General features: G+C 40.2%; 1 protein-coding gene across 3 annotated transcripts in view; it reads right to left on the bottom strand.

Moving 5' to 3' along the window:
- The window catches only part of ino80 (INO80 complex ATPase subunit), a 214,232-nt gene that overhangs the window by 89,245 nt on the left and 105,188 nt on the right, over positions 1 to 19,799 (bottom strand). For all 3 annotated transcript variants that reach the window (XM_043698306.1, XM_043698307.1, XM_043698308.1), the window contains exons 21-25: positions 11,302 to 11,435; positions 10,564 to 10,631; positions 10,388 to 10,481; positions 7,411 to 7,576; positions 5,490 to 5,630 (exon numbers count right to left, since the gene is read on the bottom strand). In XM_043698306.1, the coding sequence (XP_043554241.1) occupies positions 5,490 to 5,630; positions 7,411 to 7,576; positions 10,388 to 10,481; positions 10,564 to 10,631; positions 11,302 to 11,435 (603 nt within the window). The remainder of the gene's footprint in view (positions 1 to 5,489; positions 5,631 to 7,410; positions 7,577 to 10,387; positions 10,482 to 10,563; positions 10,632 to 11,301; positions 11,436 to 19,799) is intronic.

The raw sequence follows: 19,799 nt of genomic DNA, 5'->3' as shown, positions 1-19,799 counted from the left end.
GGGTCGGAATCATTGGCGACCTTTAAGCGGCATTTGGATAGGTACATGGATGGGTACTTAATCTAGGTTAGAAGTTCGGCACAACATTGTTGGCCGAAGGGCCTGTTCTGTGCTGTATTGTTCTATGTTCAAAGATGTCTTGAATTTGGGACTTGCAGAACATGTTTGACAAGGCATCTTAACGTTGCTGGGACCACAGCTGTTTACAATATATATTCATGGCTTCGATGAAGGAAGTAAATATATCATAGCCACATTGGCAGACAACAAAAATAAATGGAAAGGCAAGTTGCGAGAGGGACACAAACAGCTTACAGATAGATATTAATCGGTTAAGTAAATTGACAAATGGAGTAAAATGTGGGAAAATGTGAATTAGCTCATTTTGGAAGGGAGAACAAAATTGGGTTGGCAGACACAAGTAGGAAAGTTCTACTACAACTGTACAAGGTGCTGGTGAGACCACATCTGGAGGACTGAGCAGTTTTGGGTCCCTTATCTAAGGGACAATATCACTTCATTGGGGGCAGCTTGAGAATGTTCACCACGTATGGAAGGATTGCCTTATGAGCAAAAGCTAAACAGGTTGGGCCTGCACTCATTGGAATTTTGAAGATAGATAGATGACTGCATCGAAATATACAAGATTCTAATGGGGCTTGACAGGGTAAATGCCGAGAGGTCTCCCCTCATGGGAGAGTTTACTACCAGACAGCATAGTCTCAAAATAAAGGTGCTTTAATGTAAGACTCAAATGAGGAAGATTTTCTTCTCTCAGAGGATTTATTGCCTTTGGAACTCCTTTCCACAGAGCTGTGGGGAAGAGTCCACGCGTACATTTAAGACTGAGATGGATAGATTTTTAATCAATACTGGATTCAACAGTTACAGAGAAAACACAAAAGTAAATATAAAGAATGCCAAGATACTATTGAATGGCAGTGCAAGCTTGAGGGCCGAATGGTCTGCTCTGGTTCTTATTTCTTATGGCTTTATGGTCATACAACTAAATTTCAAACAATTGCAACAATTTATATTGTAGGAGAAAAAGGGCAGGTCAAGCAATTGGCCAATGTGTTGCCACAAAGGAAGTAACAGGGAACTACAGACACCCAAAGTTCTTGGATAATTTAAAGAAGATGCAAGTCTTGAAATATTTATTTAGCTTGCAGAACATATGCTCCTTCTAGCAAGCATAAATGATTATGTTATGAGCAATCATCTTAAGTTAGTTACTTTATCTATTATCACAATCAGGATTATTGAGCAAATATTCACAACTGTGGACTCATTACAAATAGATTGTTTTGTGCTTTACACGTGTAGTCTGGTTGATTTGAAACCATGCTCTGTCTATGATGTCCATTACAACCAAAATAACATGCTGATTGATTGATCAAAAACTCAGATGTACATCCTATGTACAGTACTTTGTATCATCGAGGCACTGAAATTCAAAGACGACATTGCTCAATTGTGCAGTGGGAAAATATCTTTTTGGATTGACACCAACAGCCCACTGATGGATGGTAACCACTCATGCAGACACTACACAGTAGCACAAAATGGCTTGCTTGTCTTGTTTGAACTTGACACTTCTACTTTTAGGGTAATTTGAGGTACACGAGGTTCCCCAAATGGCAGCCTTTGGTCTATATATGAATCTGAATGATAGACCTCAATCAATGATCTTCTGTACTAGTCCAGAGGATCTGTTTATCAAACAGATAAGGAACATTGTATACGAATTTCTGTGTTCACACATATTGTGCGATATGTAGGACATATGATTCGATCAGCCAGTTGCTGAGGTAAACAATCGTTTTTATGTACTTGCTGTAAGCACAGTACAGACTGCACTCAACCTGTGATGCACCTGTTTTGAATTATCATCCTGAAACCTATCATTCTCTGTTGCTTTCACGTAAGAATGCCTTATCCAATGATCAGCACCCTTTTCTTTTGTAGTAGAAATCATTGCCCTGAGGCGGCAAAACGAAATGCTACACTTACTCGTGCCTCTTTTTTGCTGTACCTTCATGGAGTAGTTTTCAAAATGGTTACAAAATAACATTGATGCTGTTAAAGAAATATCAATACTGCGGTATTTCTCTTCACATTTTAGAGGGCTGCTGCTATGTATGAGATTCTATAATATGATTAGATATTAAATGATGTCCTTTAAGGTTATGTCCTGAAATGGAAAATGGTGAAATCATAATGAACTTGGCCTGGATATAGGTCTTGTGAATTGGTTTCCGTGGGGAAAGATGTTGAAACCTTAGAAAATCAGCGACACAGCCTTCACAGTTTTGCACTGAAGAGGTGAAGCTGGTCTTTTTCAATGCAGCTTTTCAGGCTGATGGATGAAGCAGAGAAGTGACTACTTTCAGAGCAGGATGATTATAAAATTTAGCTGTCTATACGGGAAGACAATAGAGTTAAATAATGGGTCAGTGGAGTGAGCCCTCAGCTGGGAGATGGTTTGAGGATAAAACTCAGTAAAGAAACGTTCAAAGAATGCTGAAAGACTCGCGGGGCCACGGTACAGAGATGGCAGTCTACGAAAAGTTCTGTCAGTGTGTGGGACTTAAAGTATGAGGCTATAGTGTAACACAAACTGGTCAGAAAAATAAATTCAGTTGATTTAATTAGTTAATCGAGAAGTACCGTTGCTGTAGTTTGGTATATTATCTGCCAAGGAGTGCTTAGTTTCTACTGACGTGTGTTTGTTTCTATGAAAGTCTTAAAAAAATGTAAGATCTTGGATACATGATTCTTTTAATTAGTTGCTGGGAAAACCAAAATTAAATAATCAGTCTCGAAGGAGATTTTAAAAGTGTAAAGCACTATGTGAAGGACAGAAATAAGTTTAATCACTTATGGGAATACTGAAATTATTTTTGTCCAAATTGAAGAGTAATTTGTTGTACAGAACTTCAGTATTACTTGAATTCTTTTTGAAGATTTTCATCTTGCACTCATCAGGGCAACTCGGTAGAAAACAAATGAAGAGGAAAAATCTTTATAACGCATGAAAGGATATTGTCATTTAGCCAAAACGGTGTTCAGCCTATCACACAAATATGTAACACGGTCTACTTATTTCAGCAATAGCATGAAGTCAGGTATGTAGACTATAGGTCACAAAGATTGGCAGATCACATCAAATAGCATATCCCTGTGGCTGTTTGCAACAAGCAAACTACATCCAACTATCCTGCACTTGTGAAACTCACAACAGTATTCAAGTTCAGATGTGATTCCACAATGAAGAACATTTTCTGGATAATTCCCAATGTGTGAAGAATTACACTGGCAATCAATTTAAGATAGCCATTCAGGCTACCAGTTTGGCACAATTGTGTGTACTGGAAGCTACATATTAATACACCAGGGTCTGTTTTTTGCAGGCAGAAACAACATGTGCATGCATTGCAATGGTTTCAATCCAACAAAACAGGTTATAGTCATTCACTAGCTCATTTCTCAGGACAACGTCTCACCAGTCAACTTACCTAGTTTAAAATTTAAACAGTGTGGCAGTTAACTGTCAGTCATCATTAATTTGTGCATTCTCCATGGCAAGACTTCTACCAGAATCCAATTGCGAACCGTTAAGTACTCTAACCTTACAGTTGATTCTATTCTTGTGAATTATTCTGCTGAGCACATGATAAAACCTTGGACAAAATGTTCCTTGCTTTTAACAACACAGATGTTTAGCATGAGTACTTTCTGAATGAAGCTCCTACATCTAGAACATGATGCTCTTCATTAAGTACAAAAAAGAAAGAAAAAAGAAAAAAAGATATGCAAGTCAGCAGATACATGCAACTGGATTAGAAAGCTCCAAAACGCCAAGATACATCAACAAGGCTTGGCTTGATCATGACTATCTCCAACAGGAGACAACCTAACCACCACCTCTTGACTGTGAATGGCATCACACTTGGATAAAAAAAACCTAACATTGATGTGTGTTGGTCGTGTGGGGGGGGTGGTGGGGAAGAGAGAGAAGGGCCACAAGTGAACAGAAACCGAATGGGCTCATCCAAATAAATATGAAAATAATAAAAATCTAGGCAATAAAAATAGGTTGGGGGGAATTCTGCTGCAGGTACCACACATTGAAGTCACCAAAATCTGTTCACAATCTACAAGACACGGCTCATGAGTATAAATGAATATACTCTGCTTGCCTGAAGTGCAGCTCCATCATCATTTAAGCTCAATAGCATCCGAGACAAAGCAGTCCGCTTGTCTGGTAGTGCATCCACCACCTGAATATGGATTCTCTTGACCACCTATGCACAGTCATTGATGTGCGTAACATCTTCAAATGCAGCGCAGCACACTGCCGAAGTTCCTTCAATACAATCTTCCAAACTCACGACTGAGACTGCCAAGGAAAGCAAGAAGAACAGACGTATGGGGAGTTACCATCAACGGTAGATATTCCTCCATGGCTTGGAACTATATTGCTGTTCCTTCACCATGGCTTGGAACTATGTTGTTGTTCCTTCACCATGCCTGAGTCAAAATCCTGGAACACCCTTCCAAATAGGAGTGTAGGTGTACCAACACCACATGGACTGTAGTGATTCAAGTAAGCGAGTCTTCACCACCTGTTCAAAGGCAATTAAGTAGCAGCAATAAATGCTGTCCTTACCAGCAATCCTCCTATCCCAACAATGAATAAACAAATTCATGTTGCAATAAAGGCAAATAGGACAGAACAAGCATAGAAAAGAATACGCATAGAAAGAATGTTCATCATCCTACTCATGTAAAAACTATGCTCTACTGGTTTGTTGCTGAGAGATAGACATTATCAGCAATGAGACAGCTGGCTGTTTACACAGGTATAGTAAATCCCTCAGCAATCTAACTCTCTCCAGCATCCCAGAAAACAAACAATACTGTCTATTTATAGACCTAGAGCTTTGAAAGCACAGCCACTTCCAATAAAGTACTTACATTGTTGATCCAATCATGTCAGTTAAATTGAATGCTTTGTCATGCAATAAATTAAATACTTGAAAATATCTAAATAGCACTGTTTATTGCAGCAATTTGGACAGAAGGTACAACATACTTTCTGGTGATTTATTAGTATAATGCTAACTGGTCTTAATTGGGGGTCGAAACACTTTTGCTTTCAGGCAGTGGGTGAGGTTGAGACACAGTGTGGGTCTCTGAAACGAGGAGAGGAACTGGGCAAAATGTGGGTAAGGGAGCACAGTTGGTAGAGTCTGAAACTGATACTCTGAATCAAAGGCAGAGTTCCATACTTATAAAATACCTCTCCATTTCCTCGACTCCCCCACATACCTATTTTCCTACATTGTTAAAGGTGTACATAGTTTTGGTCTTGTGCAACTTACCCAGATGTCTTTTCAATGGGATAGGGCTTCATTCATAAAATACAACTTTCAATGCTCCCACTGTGATAGTGAAAACTAAAATGAATGAAATTGGATGCTCACCTTGGGTATGCTGTTGTAGAGAAAAGCTGGCATTTCTGTGGTCTGACTGTGGCGGATGGATGAGGTAGCCAATTTTCGTCGATGGATAAGGTGCTGGGTGTGGCTTATTACTGCTTTGCAATAGCCAGTAAAACAAAGATCCTGTGAGCCAGAACAGATTGTTCACACATGATAGCAGCAACATCCCAAAACAATAGTAATTAGAAGAGCAATACGCAATGCGTTCCATTGCAAAGCATGTTTGTATATTATCAAAATGGCTAATCCAAACAGAAAAGAATAGTGGATCGCCCATCTGTAACGCACAGAAAGGCACATACTTTGAATGAGAATTCTAATAAACAATGTGGGATGCCAGAATACTTCAGGATTCAGATTTCAATAATTTTACACAGCTGAAGCAAGTTATGTCTCTTCACAACATCCCTGATTCCACTGCATTATTAAATAACACAATGAATCCATGAATTAAAAAAAAAATCAAATGGCCTTTAACTGCTGTACCAGACTGATAAATATTGGCTAAATGAACTGTAAACATTAAAAAGGAACTTAGTCTCAAGCGCTTCAGCTAATGCTTCCAATGATGGTCCACAGATGTAAAGATTGTCATAGTTGTTTCATCATGAGCATGAAAGGGACTAAAACTTGAACATACAGCTAGCAATAGGCAGGACACTAAGCTGAGTTTGATGGTTTGCTTTCAGATGTTTAGTCACTATACTAGGAAACATAATCAATGAGAGTCTCTGGTGAAGTGCTGGTGGTATGATCCACCTTTCCATGTGTAGGTCTTGGTTTCTTAAGGTGGGTGATGTCATTTCTGGTTCATTTTCTTTCCCCCAATGGAAGGTAGATAGGGTCTAAATTGATATGTTTATTGATGGAGTTCTGGTTAGAATGCCATGCCTCTAAGAATTCTCACACTCGTGTTTATTTCGCCTGTCATAGGATGTGTGTTGTGTCCCAGTCTAAGTGGTGTCCTTTTTTGTCTGTATGTATAGAAACTAGTGATTGTGGGTCGTATCTTTTGGTGGCCAGTTGGCATTCATATGTCCTGGTGGCAAGTTTCCTGGTAGTTGGTCTGATGTAGTTTGTTTTAATAGCTCTAGCATGGTATCTTGAAAATGACATTAGTTTTGCTGGTACCATCTATTGGATCCTTTAGGTTCATTAGATGCTGTTTAAAGTGTGTTTGTAGGTTTGTGGGCTACTATGACGCCAAGGGGTCTGAGTAGTCTGGATGTCATTTCTGATATGTCTTTGATATAAGGTAATGTGGATTATAGTTTTTGGTTACATTCTGTCTGCTTGTTTGGGTTTGTTATGAGCAATTGGCAGAAGACGCTCCAAGAGGCTTTCTAATTCAAAGTTCACTTTTTACCACTGAGCTCACAATAGCTGACAATTAGTTTTGTTTTTAAAACACAGGTTAAATTTGTTTGGGTGTTTGACATTCCACTGAGCTGTTTCATTCCCCATGACAATCCTGAAATTCACTGAATCATCCTCCTTCACAGAACTACATGGACCATCCCAAGCAACTTTCACCCCTAAATGAACATGAATGCATGCTGACAATACAGAGCCAATAGCAGAGGTAACTTCAAAAGGTAAGAAATCCTTAAGAGCCAAACTCTTTGGTGATGCACATACATCAAGAAAATGGAGGGATATGAGCCAAGCGCAGGCAGGTGAGACTAGTTTAGTTTGGGATTATAGTCGGCATGGACTGGTTTGGACTGAAGGGTCTGCTTTGTTGCTGTATAACTATGACTCCTTTCTTGGCTAATAGTTATGTTCAGGCCTTTAGAAGTCTAGCAATAAATCTCATCTCACAACGCTCCTGACTCATTTGTGGATGTTTTAAGACATGGACATAACTGTTTCTGTGTTCTGTTACATATATGATCTCTCTCACCTGGAAACCTTTACTGCTGTGGATGTTGGGGAAAGATGTGCAGGAATCTACCCACAGAATCAGGTCTGTGTTGCTCAGATGTTGCCTCTTCACCTCACTCTCTCTCCAACTGCGTGCATGGTGAAGCCTATAGGCAGCTTTCTGTGATAAGAAAAGAGCTAACCATCTGCAGAGAGGAAATGGTAACATTGAGATGTACTAAAAGTCATCATCCAATTTCACAGTTTCTGCAATTAAACTTTGTTATATTATCCCAGAGCATATTAGCCCAGTTACCACCTGCTGCCCCCCAACAATAAAACAATAATAGGGCAGGATTCTAAACTGAAACAAGCTCAACAATACAGAAAAAGTAATATATTCGCAAGCAATACCAGGTCAGAAAAAGGCAGAGGAAACAGCCAGGAAACAGCTTTTTGTAAGAAGACTAACCATCTTGAAAACCTTTTCAGCCGCTCAGTTAACATAACACAAACTAAGCAATCGTTTCTAGCCCTGCAGGCTTTCCAAGTCACTATTTCCTTTACCAAACTAAAACCAGTACTCTCTGGCTCTCAATTCTTCTGCCACCGAGAATAGCTTTTCCCCCTATCTACTCCACAGAATCTTACCAAGTTGAAACACATCTATCAAATCTCTCATCTACAAGAACCACCACAGTCTATCCATTCTAATCAGCTATGTTGCCCCAACCCTGGAACTATTCTGGTGAATCTTTTCTGCACTTTAAATCTTTTTGTATTTCCAAAAATAGAGTGCACTGAACCGGATGTAATACTCTAGATAACGCCAAGCTAACTTTCAAAGAAACACAGATTTAACACAAGTTCCTTGCATTTGTAAATTTGCTATTTATAAGTTTAATTAATCACTTTACAAGCTTACCCTGCCATCTTCAATGGTTTACGCACAAATATTGCCCGATCCCCCTGCTCTAACTCCTTAAGCATTGTACATTTTTTTAAAAAAAAACCTTGTCTCTACCTTATCAAAATAATTCCCTTATTTTAATTTTCATGCATCACCTGACTGATTAATCTATGCTCTTTTGAAGATTAGCATAGTTCCTCAGAGCACACATTACTTCCAAGTCTTGTGTCATCCACAGATTATGACATTGTACCTAATACACCCAAGTCTAAACTATTAATAATTGGAAAAGCAGAAATCCTAACAGTGACCTCCATGGAACTCCACTTCCTCCAGTCCCAAAAAAGCCTACGGTTTTCCATCACTCAGCCAATTTCATATCCATAATCTTTGAGGAGAAAGAGAGGTCTGCAGATGCTGGAGATCAGAGCTGAAAATGTGTTGCTGGAAAAGCGCAGCAGGTCAGGCAGCATCCAGGGAACAGGAGAATCGACGTTTCGGGCATAAGCCCTTCCTGAAGAAGGGCTTATGCCCGAAACGTCGATTCTCCTGTTCCCTGGATGCTGCCTGACCTGCTGCGCTTTTCCAGCAACACATTTTCAGCTCATATCCATAATCCCCTGTCTCATTTATTCCACAGGCATCAGCTTGCCTGAAAGATTAATATCACTGCATCACACTTGCCGTCATTGCTCAGTCCTTTGAGTATATGAGTCGGGAAGTCATGTTGAGGTTGTATAGGACATTTGTGAGGCCTCTTCTGGAATACTCTGTCCAGTTCTGGTTGCCCAGTTACAGAAAGGATATTATCAAGCTGGAGAGGATTTGCAAAAGATTTATCAGGATGTTGCCAGGTATGGTAGATTAGAGTTAGAAACAAAGGCTGGGAATTTTTTGACTGCAGAGTAGGAGGTTGAGAGGTTCTCACCTATAGAAATTTATAAAATAATGAGGTGTATAGATAGAGTTAGTGGTAATTGCCATTTCCCTAAGATAGGGGATTTTATGACTCAGAGGCACTTGTTTCAGGAGACAATTTTCAAAAAGACAAAAGGGCTAAATTTTTTATATAGAGGCAAGTTCGCAAGTGGAATGAACTTCCTGAGGAAGTGGTGGATGCGGGTACACTTACAATGTTAAAAAGACAACGTTTAAAACATATTCAACAAATACAAGGTTTGAGGGATGTTGGCCAGGAGCAGGCAGTTGGGACTAGTTTAGTTTGTGATTATGTTCAGCATAGACTGGTTGGACCGAAGGGACTGTTTCTGTGCCTTTTGTAACTTCTTACGCACCATATCAGCCTCATTACACTCATCAACCCTCTAGGACGCAACAAAAAAATCTCAAGTTAGTTGATGACAATTTCCTTTACAAATCTGTGCTGAATCCACATTTATACAAGTGAGTTATTTTTGTCCCAATGTAATTTTTCTAAAAGCTTTCCTACCACTGATATTGAACTGTATGACATTAACTGGGTGTACTAACTGGCCTGTATTAACTGGGTTTATCCAGAACACCATTTTTTGAATAAACATTTGGAATTATCTAACACCATCCAGATATCAGAGGTGGTTTGGGAAGTTATAACCGGACCTTCCACAACCTTCACCCTCACTTCCCTTAGTATCCTTAGATGCATCCCATCCACTCTTGTTGACTTCTCAACATTAGATTAAGTCAGTTCTTTTAATATTTCCTCTTAGATCGATTTTTGTCACATTCAGTGCCTCAACTACTTTCACTATGACTTATGAAGCATATTTCGATTAATCAAATAGTGTTTTGATCTATTGTTATTGTTTGCTCACTCACAATCATGTGCTTCTTCAAAGGACAATATCTCAAGTAAATTTCCTCAATTGGGAGGTATCACCCCCAGTCTATTTTTGTGGGTTTACCCTCCACAAGACTAGATAGTTCTAATCACATTTACTCACATCTATTTGTCTGTTATTCTTACAGCTATGATCCCTCATTCTTCGCCTTTCATGACTTGATATCTTTGACCTAGTCTTCATAATTTGTAACCCCAGATACACAGGGTCAGGTTTGCTCAATGAATTTCATTCATAATCTAACTGAATAAAGCAACAGCACTCACCTTGCAAGCATCCCTTGAAGCATCATATTTGACATTTCAGATGGTGATACATCTATGAATCTCAGAAAAGAAAAGCAGCTTCCTTCATCATTACCTGAGTCAAGAGAAACATTCCTTGAGCAGTCTGGTGACCAATAAGTGTATAAAGTCTTTGAAGACATCGAGTGAACTCTTACCTTTTCTATGAAAAAGAGACTGCTGAATGTAGGCTGGGGAGAATGGAGATAGAATGACTCGTAACCACCTAAATAAAAAAAAATCAATGAGAAATGAACTAGTCACCTAAGTAAGTTTGTGCAAACAGCAGCCTCAAAAAACTGGTAGCTCTACAGAGCCAGGGAACACCATCCACTTCTGCAAGAGATGCAAGCATTCACATACACAAACCCATCAGCATTCCCCACAAACAGGTAAACTGTCAATCTCTTTCCCAGGTAGTTCTGCATATGTGTAGTAGCCAAACCACAGCCATAAACAGAAAGTCAACCCAACAGGACATGTGGGCTTCCTATTGCTGGGATGAAGCCCAGACAGATGTCCTTTAACTACAACCACTTTGTCTTGGAGAGACTCAATTAAAGTGCCAGTAGATAGATTTTGAGCATAAGCTCAAAGGACCAGTAACGTCACCAAGGAACAGTATAGGATGGCTGCTGTGGGAGATTTGATAATGTTTTTCTAGTGCTGGCAGGGCAGCAGTGACTTTGACTTGCTAACACTGTTAGAAGGACCCTGAAAGGTTTGTGCAGGGGAATGGATAGCTTTCCATTTGACATCCCATTCTCATCTCCAACACACTAGAGGAACAGAACAAACTTTCCCACACAAAAAAAAGTTTAACATGGATTGGTTTTAATGGTAGTGTTTTAGCGGGCAAAGTAGAGGAGATAATTGTGGATTTTATGCTTGCTGACCTGTTGCGACAATGATTGAAATGATTGATCTGCCCATCTCTGTAAATAAGTTTGGGAATGTTGTACGGTTTCAGAGACATATGAAAAGGTGATTTAGTTTCTTGGCGTTCAAACAGTTCTGGATGGTTACAGACCTGAAAAAGACAAAAGAACCGGAACTGAAAATAACATATAACCAATACATACTTAGCAATTATGACAATTTGTTCCTTCAGGAAATTACACATTCACCTGTGCATAAAAATAAACCATTCTTTCACTGATACAAATACGTAAACATCCTGACTCTTGATCTACCCTGTTTTCTTAATCATTTACAGGAGAAAACCATACTTACCAAGTCCCTGTTGATTTATGAAGTTAAAAACCCCAAGTCCTGGTTGGTTTTCATTCCCAAATAGTACTAGGTACAAAGTAAAAGTCTCAATCCATATTCTGAGAGAATCTGGAGATAAGTTGCTACATAAAGGCACTAATTCCCGGTCTGTGCTGATTGAGCTCAACTCAGATAGAGAGGAAAACTTAAAATAGCAAGGGCCCTTGACAAACCCCCTACGACTCTCAAGTTAAAGCCTATGATAGTTAGAATCACAATACTGTGGAAACAGACCATGAGGCCCAACAGGTACACACCGACCCTTTGAAGAATATCACACCCAGACCCATTGCCCTCCATTTCCCCTGACTAATTTACCTAGCCAACACATCCCAGAACACTATGGAAAATTTAGCATGTCCAATTCAACTAATCTGCAAATCTGTGGGAGGAAACTGGAGCACCCAGAGGAAACCCATGCTGTCCATCTCTTATCCAAGGCGGCAAGAAATAGGAGTAGACCATATTGTCCATTGAACCTGCTCCACTAGCTGATGTAACAATGGGTTTGGGGTACAACCTACTTCCTGCCCACTTGCCTCATCTTGTGACTAGAAATAACACAGATCTGTCTGTCTCAGCCTTAAACATAGTCAACGATGGAACCCATTGAGGCAGCGTATTCCAAAGACTCTCAAACCTTTGAGTGATATAGTTTTTCCTTACCTCAGTGCTGAATTATCAGCATCCTATCGTGGGATTGTGCCCCAGTTTAGATTCTCCTACCCTATCAAGCTCCATCAGAATCTTGATAGTCACACCGAGAGCAGTTCTTAATTCTTCTGAACTTCGGAAGTATGCAGACCCAATTTACTCAGTCTATCATACAACAACTATCCCAATCCCAGCCACTATTTAGTGAACCTTCATTGTACTGCATTGGAGGAAGTACAATGAAGATTCACTAAATAGTGGCTGGGATTGGGATAGTTGTTGTATATTTTCTTAAATAGAGACCAAAATTGCGCACACCATTCCAGCTGTGGTCTCCATAAAGCTCTAAAATTATGGCAAGACATTTTCTCCCAATACAGCAATCCTATTGTAATAAAGGCCAACATACTTTTCTATACATAGTCAAAGACGGATAGCACATAAAACAGACCTTTCGGTCCAACTCATCCAAACAAGCCAGATATCCTAAACTAATCTAGTCCCATTTGCCAGCACTTGGCTCATATCCCTCGAAGTCCTTCCTATCCATATACCCATACAGATGGCTTTTAAAACATTGTAATTGTACCAGCTTCCACCACTTCCTCTGGCAGCTAGCCACGAAACGACAACCAGCTATCCTTAGTAGACACAAATGCAGATGACAAGCAACGCTATCCTTAGTAGACACAAATGCAGATGACAAGCAACAGGAATTCGACTGGGACAACACTACTATTATAGGACAAGCCAAACAGAGAACAGCCAGGGAATTCCTCGAGGCATGGCACTCATCCACAGATTCAAATCAATAAGCACATCGACCTGGACCCAATATACCGGCCACTGCAACGGACAGCTGGAACTGACAACCAGAAGCAGCAGATTCAAACTACTACAAATGCCGGAGGAAAGATCACAGAAGCGCTTCACAGGAGGCTCCCAAGCACTGAGGATGTCACCTAGACAGGGGATGAAACATCTGCAACACAAATTCCCAGCACGGCGAACAGAACCACAGTAACTGAGGAGACTTACAGGGAGGTAGTCACACCTCAGGTACAGGAAGAGGGTAGGTGGGTTGCAATCAGGGGATGAAAGGGAACAGGCTAAAACTAATTCAAGCAGGGGGATGGGAACCTGAACTGTAGCTCCAGTGTACAAGAGGTTGAGAGAAGTGAGGTCATGAATAAGTTTCAAGGTTGCAGCACTGTACCAGCAGGCAGGAAAGCGGTTTGAAGTGTGTCTACTTCAACACCAGGAGCATCCCAAATAAGGTGGGTGAACTTGCAGTATGGATTGAAACCTGGGACTTCCATGTTGTGACCATTTCGGACATGGATAGAGAAGGGACAGTAATGACTATTGCAGTTCCACAGTTTAGATGTTACAGTAGGATAAGGGAAAGTTGCAAAAGAGGGAGAGGTGTGGCATTGTTAGTCAAGGACAGTATTACAGTGGCAGAAAGGGCATTTGATGAAGACTCATCTACTGAGGTAGTATGGCTGAGGTAAGAAACAGGAAAGAAGAGGTCACCCTGTTGAGAGTTTTCCACAGGCCTCCGAAAAGTTCCAGAGATGTAGAGGACAGGATTGCAAAGATGATTCGGGATAGGAGTGAAAGTAACAGGGTAGTTGTTATGGGGGACTTTTAAGTTTCCAAATATTGACTGGAAACACTATAGTTCGAGTACCTTAGATGGGTCAGTTTTTGTCCAATGTATGCAGGAGGATGTCCTGACATAGTATGAAAATAGGCCAACAAGAGACGAGGCCACACTGGATTTGGCACTGGGTAATGAACCTGGCCAGGTGTTAGATTTGGAGGTAGGTGAGCATTTTGGTGACAATGACCATAATTTGGTTAAGTTTACTTTAGCAATGGAAAGGGATTAGGTATTGGTTAAGTTTACTTTAGCAATGGAAAGGGATTAGGTATATACCACAGGGCAAGACTTATAGCTGGGGAAAGGCAATTATGATGCAATTAGGCAAGATTTAGAATGCTTAGGATGGGGAAGGAAACTGCACGAGATGGGCACAATTGAAATGAGAAGCTTGTTCAAGTAACAGCTACCACGTGTCCTTGATAAGTACGTACCTGTCAGACAGGCAGGAAGTGACTGAACAAGGGTAACGTGGTTTACTAAAGTAGTTGAATCTCGCCAAGAGCAAGGAGGTGACTTATGTAAAGATAAGGCACAATGGCTCAGTTACTGTGCTTGACTGTTACAAGTTAGTGAGAAAGGACCTAAAGAGCGAGCTAAGAGGAGCTAGGAATTAAAAAAAAGACTAGATTAAGATTAGGGCCTGTCAAGGACAGTAGTGGGAAGTTGTGCAAAGAGTCCGAAGAGATAGGAGAGGCGCTAAATGAACATTTTTCATCAGTATTTACACAGGTAAAAGACCATGTTGTTGAGGAGAATACTGAAATACAGGCCATCAGACGAGACAGGATTGAGGTTCATAAGGAGGTGGTGTTAGCAATTTTGGAAATTGTGAAAATAGCTAAGTCCCATGGGCCAGATGGAATTTATCCTCTGATTCTCTGGGAAGCTAGGGAGGAGACTGCATAGCCTTTGGCTTGAATCTTTATGTCACCTTTGTCTACATGAATACTGCCAGAAGAGTGGAGGATAGCAAATGTTGTTCTTTTGTTCAAGAAGGGGAGCAGAAACAACCCTGGTAATTATAGGCCAGTGAGCCTTACTTCATTTGTGGGTAAAGTGTCCGAAAGGATTTTAAGAGATAGGATTTACAATCATAAGGAATGATATGATTAGGGATAGTCAACCTTGTTTTGTGAAGGGTAGGTCATGCCTCACAAACGTTGAGTTCTTTGAGAAGGTGACAAAACAGGTGGATGAGGGTAAAGTGGTTGATGTGGGACATATGGATTACAGTAAAACATTTGATAAGGCTCCCCATGGTAGGCTAGTGCAGTAAATATGGAGGCATGGGATGGAGGATGATTTGGCGGTTTGGATCAGAAAGTGGCTAACCTAAAGACAACAGAAGGTGGTGATTGATGGGAAATGTTCATCCTGGAGTTCGGTTAGTAGTGCCGTTCTGCAATTGATCGGTTTTGGGGCCACTGCTGTTTGTCATTTTTATAAATGATCTGGATGAGGGCATAGAAGGATGGGTTAGTAAATTTATGGATGATACAAGTTGGAGGAGTTGTGGACAGTGCCAAAGAATGTTGCAGGTTACAGAGGGACATAGATAAGCTGCAGAGTTGGGCTAAGGGGTGGCAAACGGAGTTTAATGCAGAAATGTTTGAGGTCATTGAGCAACAGGAATATGGAGTACTGGGCTAATGGTAAGATTCTTGGTAGTTTGGATGAGCAGAGATCTATCTGCATGTGCATAGATCCCTGAAAGGGTCATTAAGGTGGCATATGGTGTGTTTACTTTTATTAGTAAAGGGATTGAGTTTCAGAGCCATGTTGCAGCTGTACAAAACTCTGGTGAGGCTGCACTTGGGAGTATTGCATACAGTTCTGGTCGCCGCATTATAGGAAGGATGTGGAAGCATTGGAAAGGATGCAGAGGAGACTTAGCAGGATGTTGCCTTGTACGGAGGGAAGGTCTTATGGAGGAAAGGCTGAGGTATTTGAGGCTGTTTTCATTAGAGAGAAGGTTGAGAGGTGACTAAACAGAGACATACAAGATGATCAGAGGAGTAGATAGGCTGGACAGTGAGGCCTTTTTCCTCGGATAGTGATGGGTAGCAAGAGGGGACATAGCTTTAACCCTTCAGTTTCAAGCTAAGGAAGAGGTAGTTTCTTCACTCAGACAGCAGTGACCCCCCCCCCCCCACCCCCACAAAACCAGCAACACAAAACATTTACCCTGTGCTGCAAACTGAAGTAAAAATTAACAGCTTTTTAAAAATAAAATCTAACAGAGAAGAATTAACTAGCAACTATTCACAACTCATTTACCTAAACCTACCTTCTAACTTCTCCTCTACAATACTAGTCCGTTAAAACCCCTGATTAAGATTTACTGAATAATTCCAATTTCAAAACCAGCCAGCTGTCAAATCTTCTCTTTGTATCTTCCTCTGTAGATTTGCTCTCCAGGCCGATGTCGATGTTATTTTTCTGTGCAAACACCTTCTCCAGACACTTACCTCTCAGAGTTCTGCCTGGCAGCCTACATCTGTTGGTCTTTGGGCAGTTCTCTCTCTTTGTCGCTCTGACTAACTGTTCAAACTGTCTGATACTTATACCCCAAAACATGGGATAGTTTCACTGGTTTTAATATTGTCAAAATTCTAAATTCAAACTTGATTGGAGTTTGGTATCTTGGAGCAAAATGTAAACTGATTGCCAAATTTGAATTTGTTTTTGTCTCATCGCAATCCATCATCTTCGAGGCTACCCCTCCTCCTTTGCTATTGTCTGTCTTTCAGAAATAGCGTACACATAGGACGATAGGACTACTTATTTTCTAATTAAGTTCAACTTCCAAACTCATCCCTGCATGCCAAATAGATCCACGCACTTAATTATGCCACAATATTTTTAAATTTCTATTCCCTGCGATAACCTTGCTTTACCAGCATAAAACTTTTGCTCAACTCTCTGCCCATCCTCTCTCTCAATCTTCAGGTTTGCCCATATTGTTGCACAGTTATTGATTGGATATGATACCTGTGGGGCTGCCAGACCCCAATGTATGTAACCAATAGACAGAAGAGAGAAATGAACAATTATGACATGGTTTCATAGAATGTATTTCATTATTCTGAGGCCATTAATTAGGAAAGTTTGGAAGATCTGTTGAAAAGCTACAGCAAAAGACACTTAAAGGTGCTGGGAGTACTCTGGATTAAACTCAACAGATTTGACGTTGCATTCCCTCTTCAGTAATCGTGCAGTCTCATTTTGTTTTTGTCTCAGAACAACAGTGTACATGCTTTGGCCTTTTACATTCCAGCTAATTCCTTTGCTGTTGCAATTGGCCAACCTGAAACCAAACAGTTTTGGGTGCAAAAACGTTTGCTGGTAGGAATAATTAGAATAATTCCCCATAAAGATTACCAGGAAATACAGTACACGTGATATGCAGCATCAGTAGATTAAGGAGGCAACATTGCTACTCTGTGCTGTATTACAATCCTGACATTTGCATCACTCGCCCTTATCAATCCTTTTACTTGCACTGCTTTATTCCTCATCCTCAAATGAAACCTCTATGCAATTCAAGAACAAATGCATAAATCAATCATAGATCATTTGTTTGATCTGCTATGATTGATCACTTGCCCTTTAAAATGGACAGACAATTCCTCCAGCATTTACATTCTGTAATAGGAACAGATAAACATACAGCATGAGTAGAAGCCCTCGAACCTGACAGGTCAATGAGATGCTGGTTTGATTGCAACCACAAATCCACATTCCTGTCTAACCCTGATAACATTTCACCCGTTTGCTTCACAAGGATCTATCCACCTCTGCCTTAAAATATTCAACCACATTTTCAGGAAGAGAAGTCCAAAGACCCAAACTCATGGACAGCAAAGACTTTCATCTTATCTGTTTTCAGTGGGTGACTTCTTATTTTGCAACACTAACTCCTAATTCTAGATTCTCGCACAAGAGAAAACATGCTGTCCAAATCAAACTTGTCAAGATGCATCACTATCTTTGTATTTCAAAGATGTAACTTCTTACTTGGCTAAATTATAGGAGATACAAGTTTGGCCTGCTCAACACTTTGTAAGACAGCAATCCAACCATTCCAGGTATTAGTCTAGTAAACCTTTTGAGCTGCTTCCAATGCATTATGAGCCCTCTTAAATATGGTAACCAGAACTGTACAGAGAATTCCAGATATGGTTTCTCAAAAGTGCCCTGTAAAACTGAAACATAACCTTTCTATCTCTGTACTCAATTCCACTCAGGATAAACAAGCTTGTAAGATCCCGCCTATTTCCTGTACTTGAATAGTAACCTTTTGTCATTCATGTACTAGGCCACCCTGACCCTTCTGCATCCCTGAGCTCCACAATGATTAATCACTCAAAGAAAATGCTGCTTTTCTAATTTTGCTACTGAAACAGATAACTTAACACTTTTCCTGACCAGATGGACAATTTGACATTTTCGTGGAGCTAACCTACATTATTACCTATGATTTAACCTAGCAACTTTGCTTGTTCAGTCTTAGATGGTGTATATCATAGAATGAGACTGCATCGTGATGATTCTTAATACAGCATAACTGCTTAAAAGCTTCAAGTTATATAGCAGAGAGATGATCAACAGTATTAAAGTTGTTATGAATTACAGCACTGCTTGCAAAGAGAGTTTTAGTTTTAAATTTTGAGTAATGAGAGTGTACCAGGATATCTGGAAATATGTTTGCTTCAATGCATGTTTATTTGACCGTTAATCCTTTGAGATGAATAGTTCAATGCTTTAGAAAAAAAAGCAAGAACGCCATAAGAGTCCAGTACTACTGAAAGACAAATACCAGGAAATCAGCTTTCAGTCTGATAGAACAGACCTATAGTAGCAAAGTTCAGCACTCTCTGCAGCAGACTGTTCGGAAAAGTAGTCCCAAGTGGCTCAATAGAGCAGATCCAAGAACAGAAGGCTAGTGAAGAAATGAGTTTATGAAACACCTGTTAAATAATAAGTGAGCTAAGGCAGCAACTCATTTAAAAGTTTCAGGGTAAGTTATTAACTAAACAAAATAGCATTAAGTAAATGCAGAATCTGTCAAAATGAAACAGGCTATCGTTATGCAAGCTGTATATAAGAGCTCTGAAGTGGAGAGTGTGACTAATTACTGACGTTTAAGTATCTGCATGTTTGTTATCAAAGGTTGAATCTTATTTCTGATATCTCTAATAAGACCATTTCAAATTGTTCTTTTAGAGTGACATCGTCTATATTCTTTACTTACAGAGTCATAGTCATAGTCATACAGACGTACAGCAGGGAAACAGACCATTCAGTCCAATTCGTCCATGCCGACCAGCTATCCCTATCTAATCTAATCCCATGTGCCAGCACTTGGCCCATATTCCTCAAACCCTACCCATCCAGATGTCTTTAAAATAATATAATTGGATCCCTTCACCACTTCCTCTGGCAGCCCGTTCCATACACCCACCATGCTCTGCGTGAAAACGTTGCCCCTTAGGTGTCTTCTGTATCTTTCCCCTCTCACCCGAAACCTGTACCCTCTATTTCTGGACTCCCCACCCCAGGGAAATGACTGTCTATTTATCCTATCCATGGCCCTAATGACTTTACAAACCTCTACAAGGTCAGCCCTTAGCCTTAAACACTCCAGGGAAAACAGCCTTTTTAGCCTCTCCCTTTTGCTCAAATCCTCCAACCCTGGCAACATCCTTGTAAATCTTTTCTGAACTCTTTCAAGTTTCACAATATAATTCCAATAGGAAGAAGACCAGAACTGCATGCAATATTCCAAAAGTGGCCTAA

Source organism: Chiloscyllium plagiosum, chromosome 10, assembly GCF_004010195.1.
Source record: "Chiloscyllium plagiosum isolate BGI_BamShark_2017 chromosome 10, ASM401019v2, whole genome shotgun sequence".
Taxonomy (NCBI): domain Eukaryota; kingdom Metazoa; phylum Chordata; class Chondrichthyes; order Orectolobiformes; family Hemiscylliidae; genus Chiloscyllium; species Chiloscyllium plagiosum.
The sequence above is the reverse complement of the archived record's forward strand: the minus strand, read 5'-3'. Positions and strand labels throughout refer to the sequence as shown.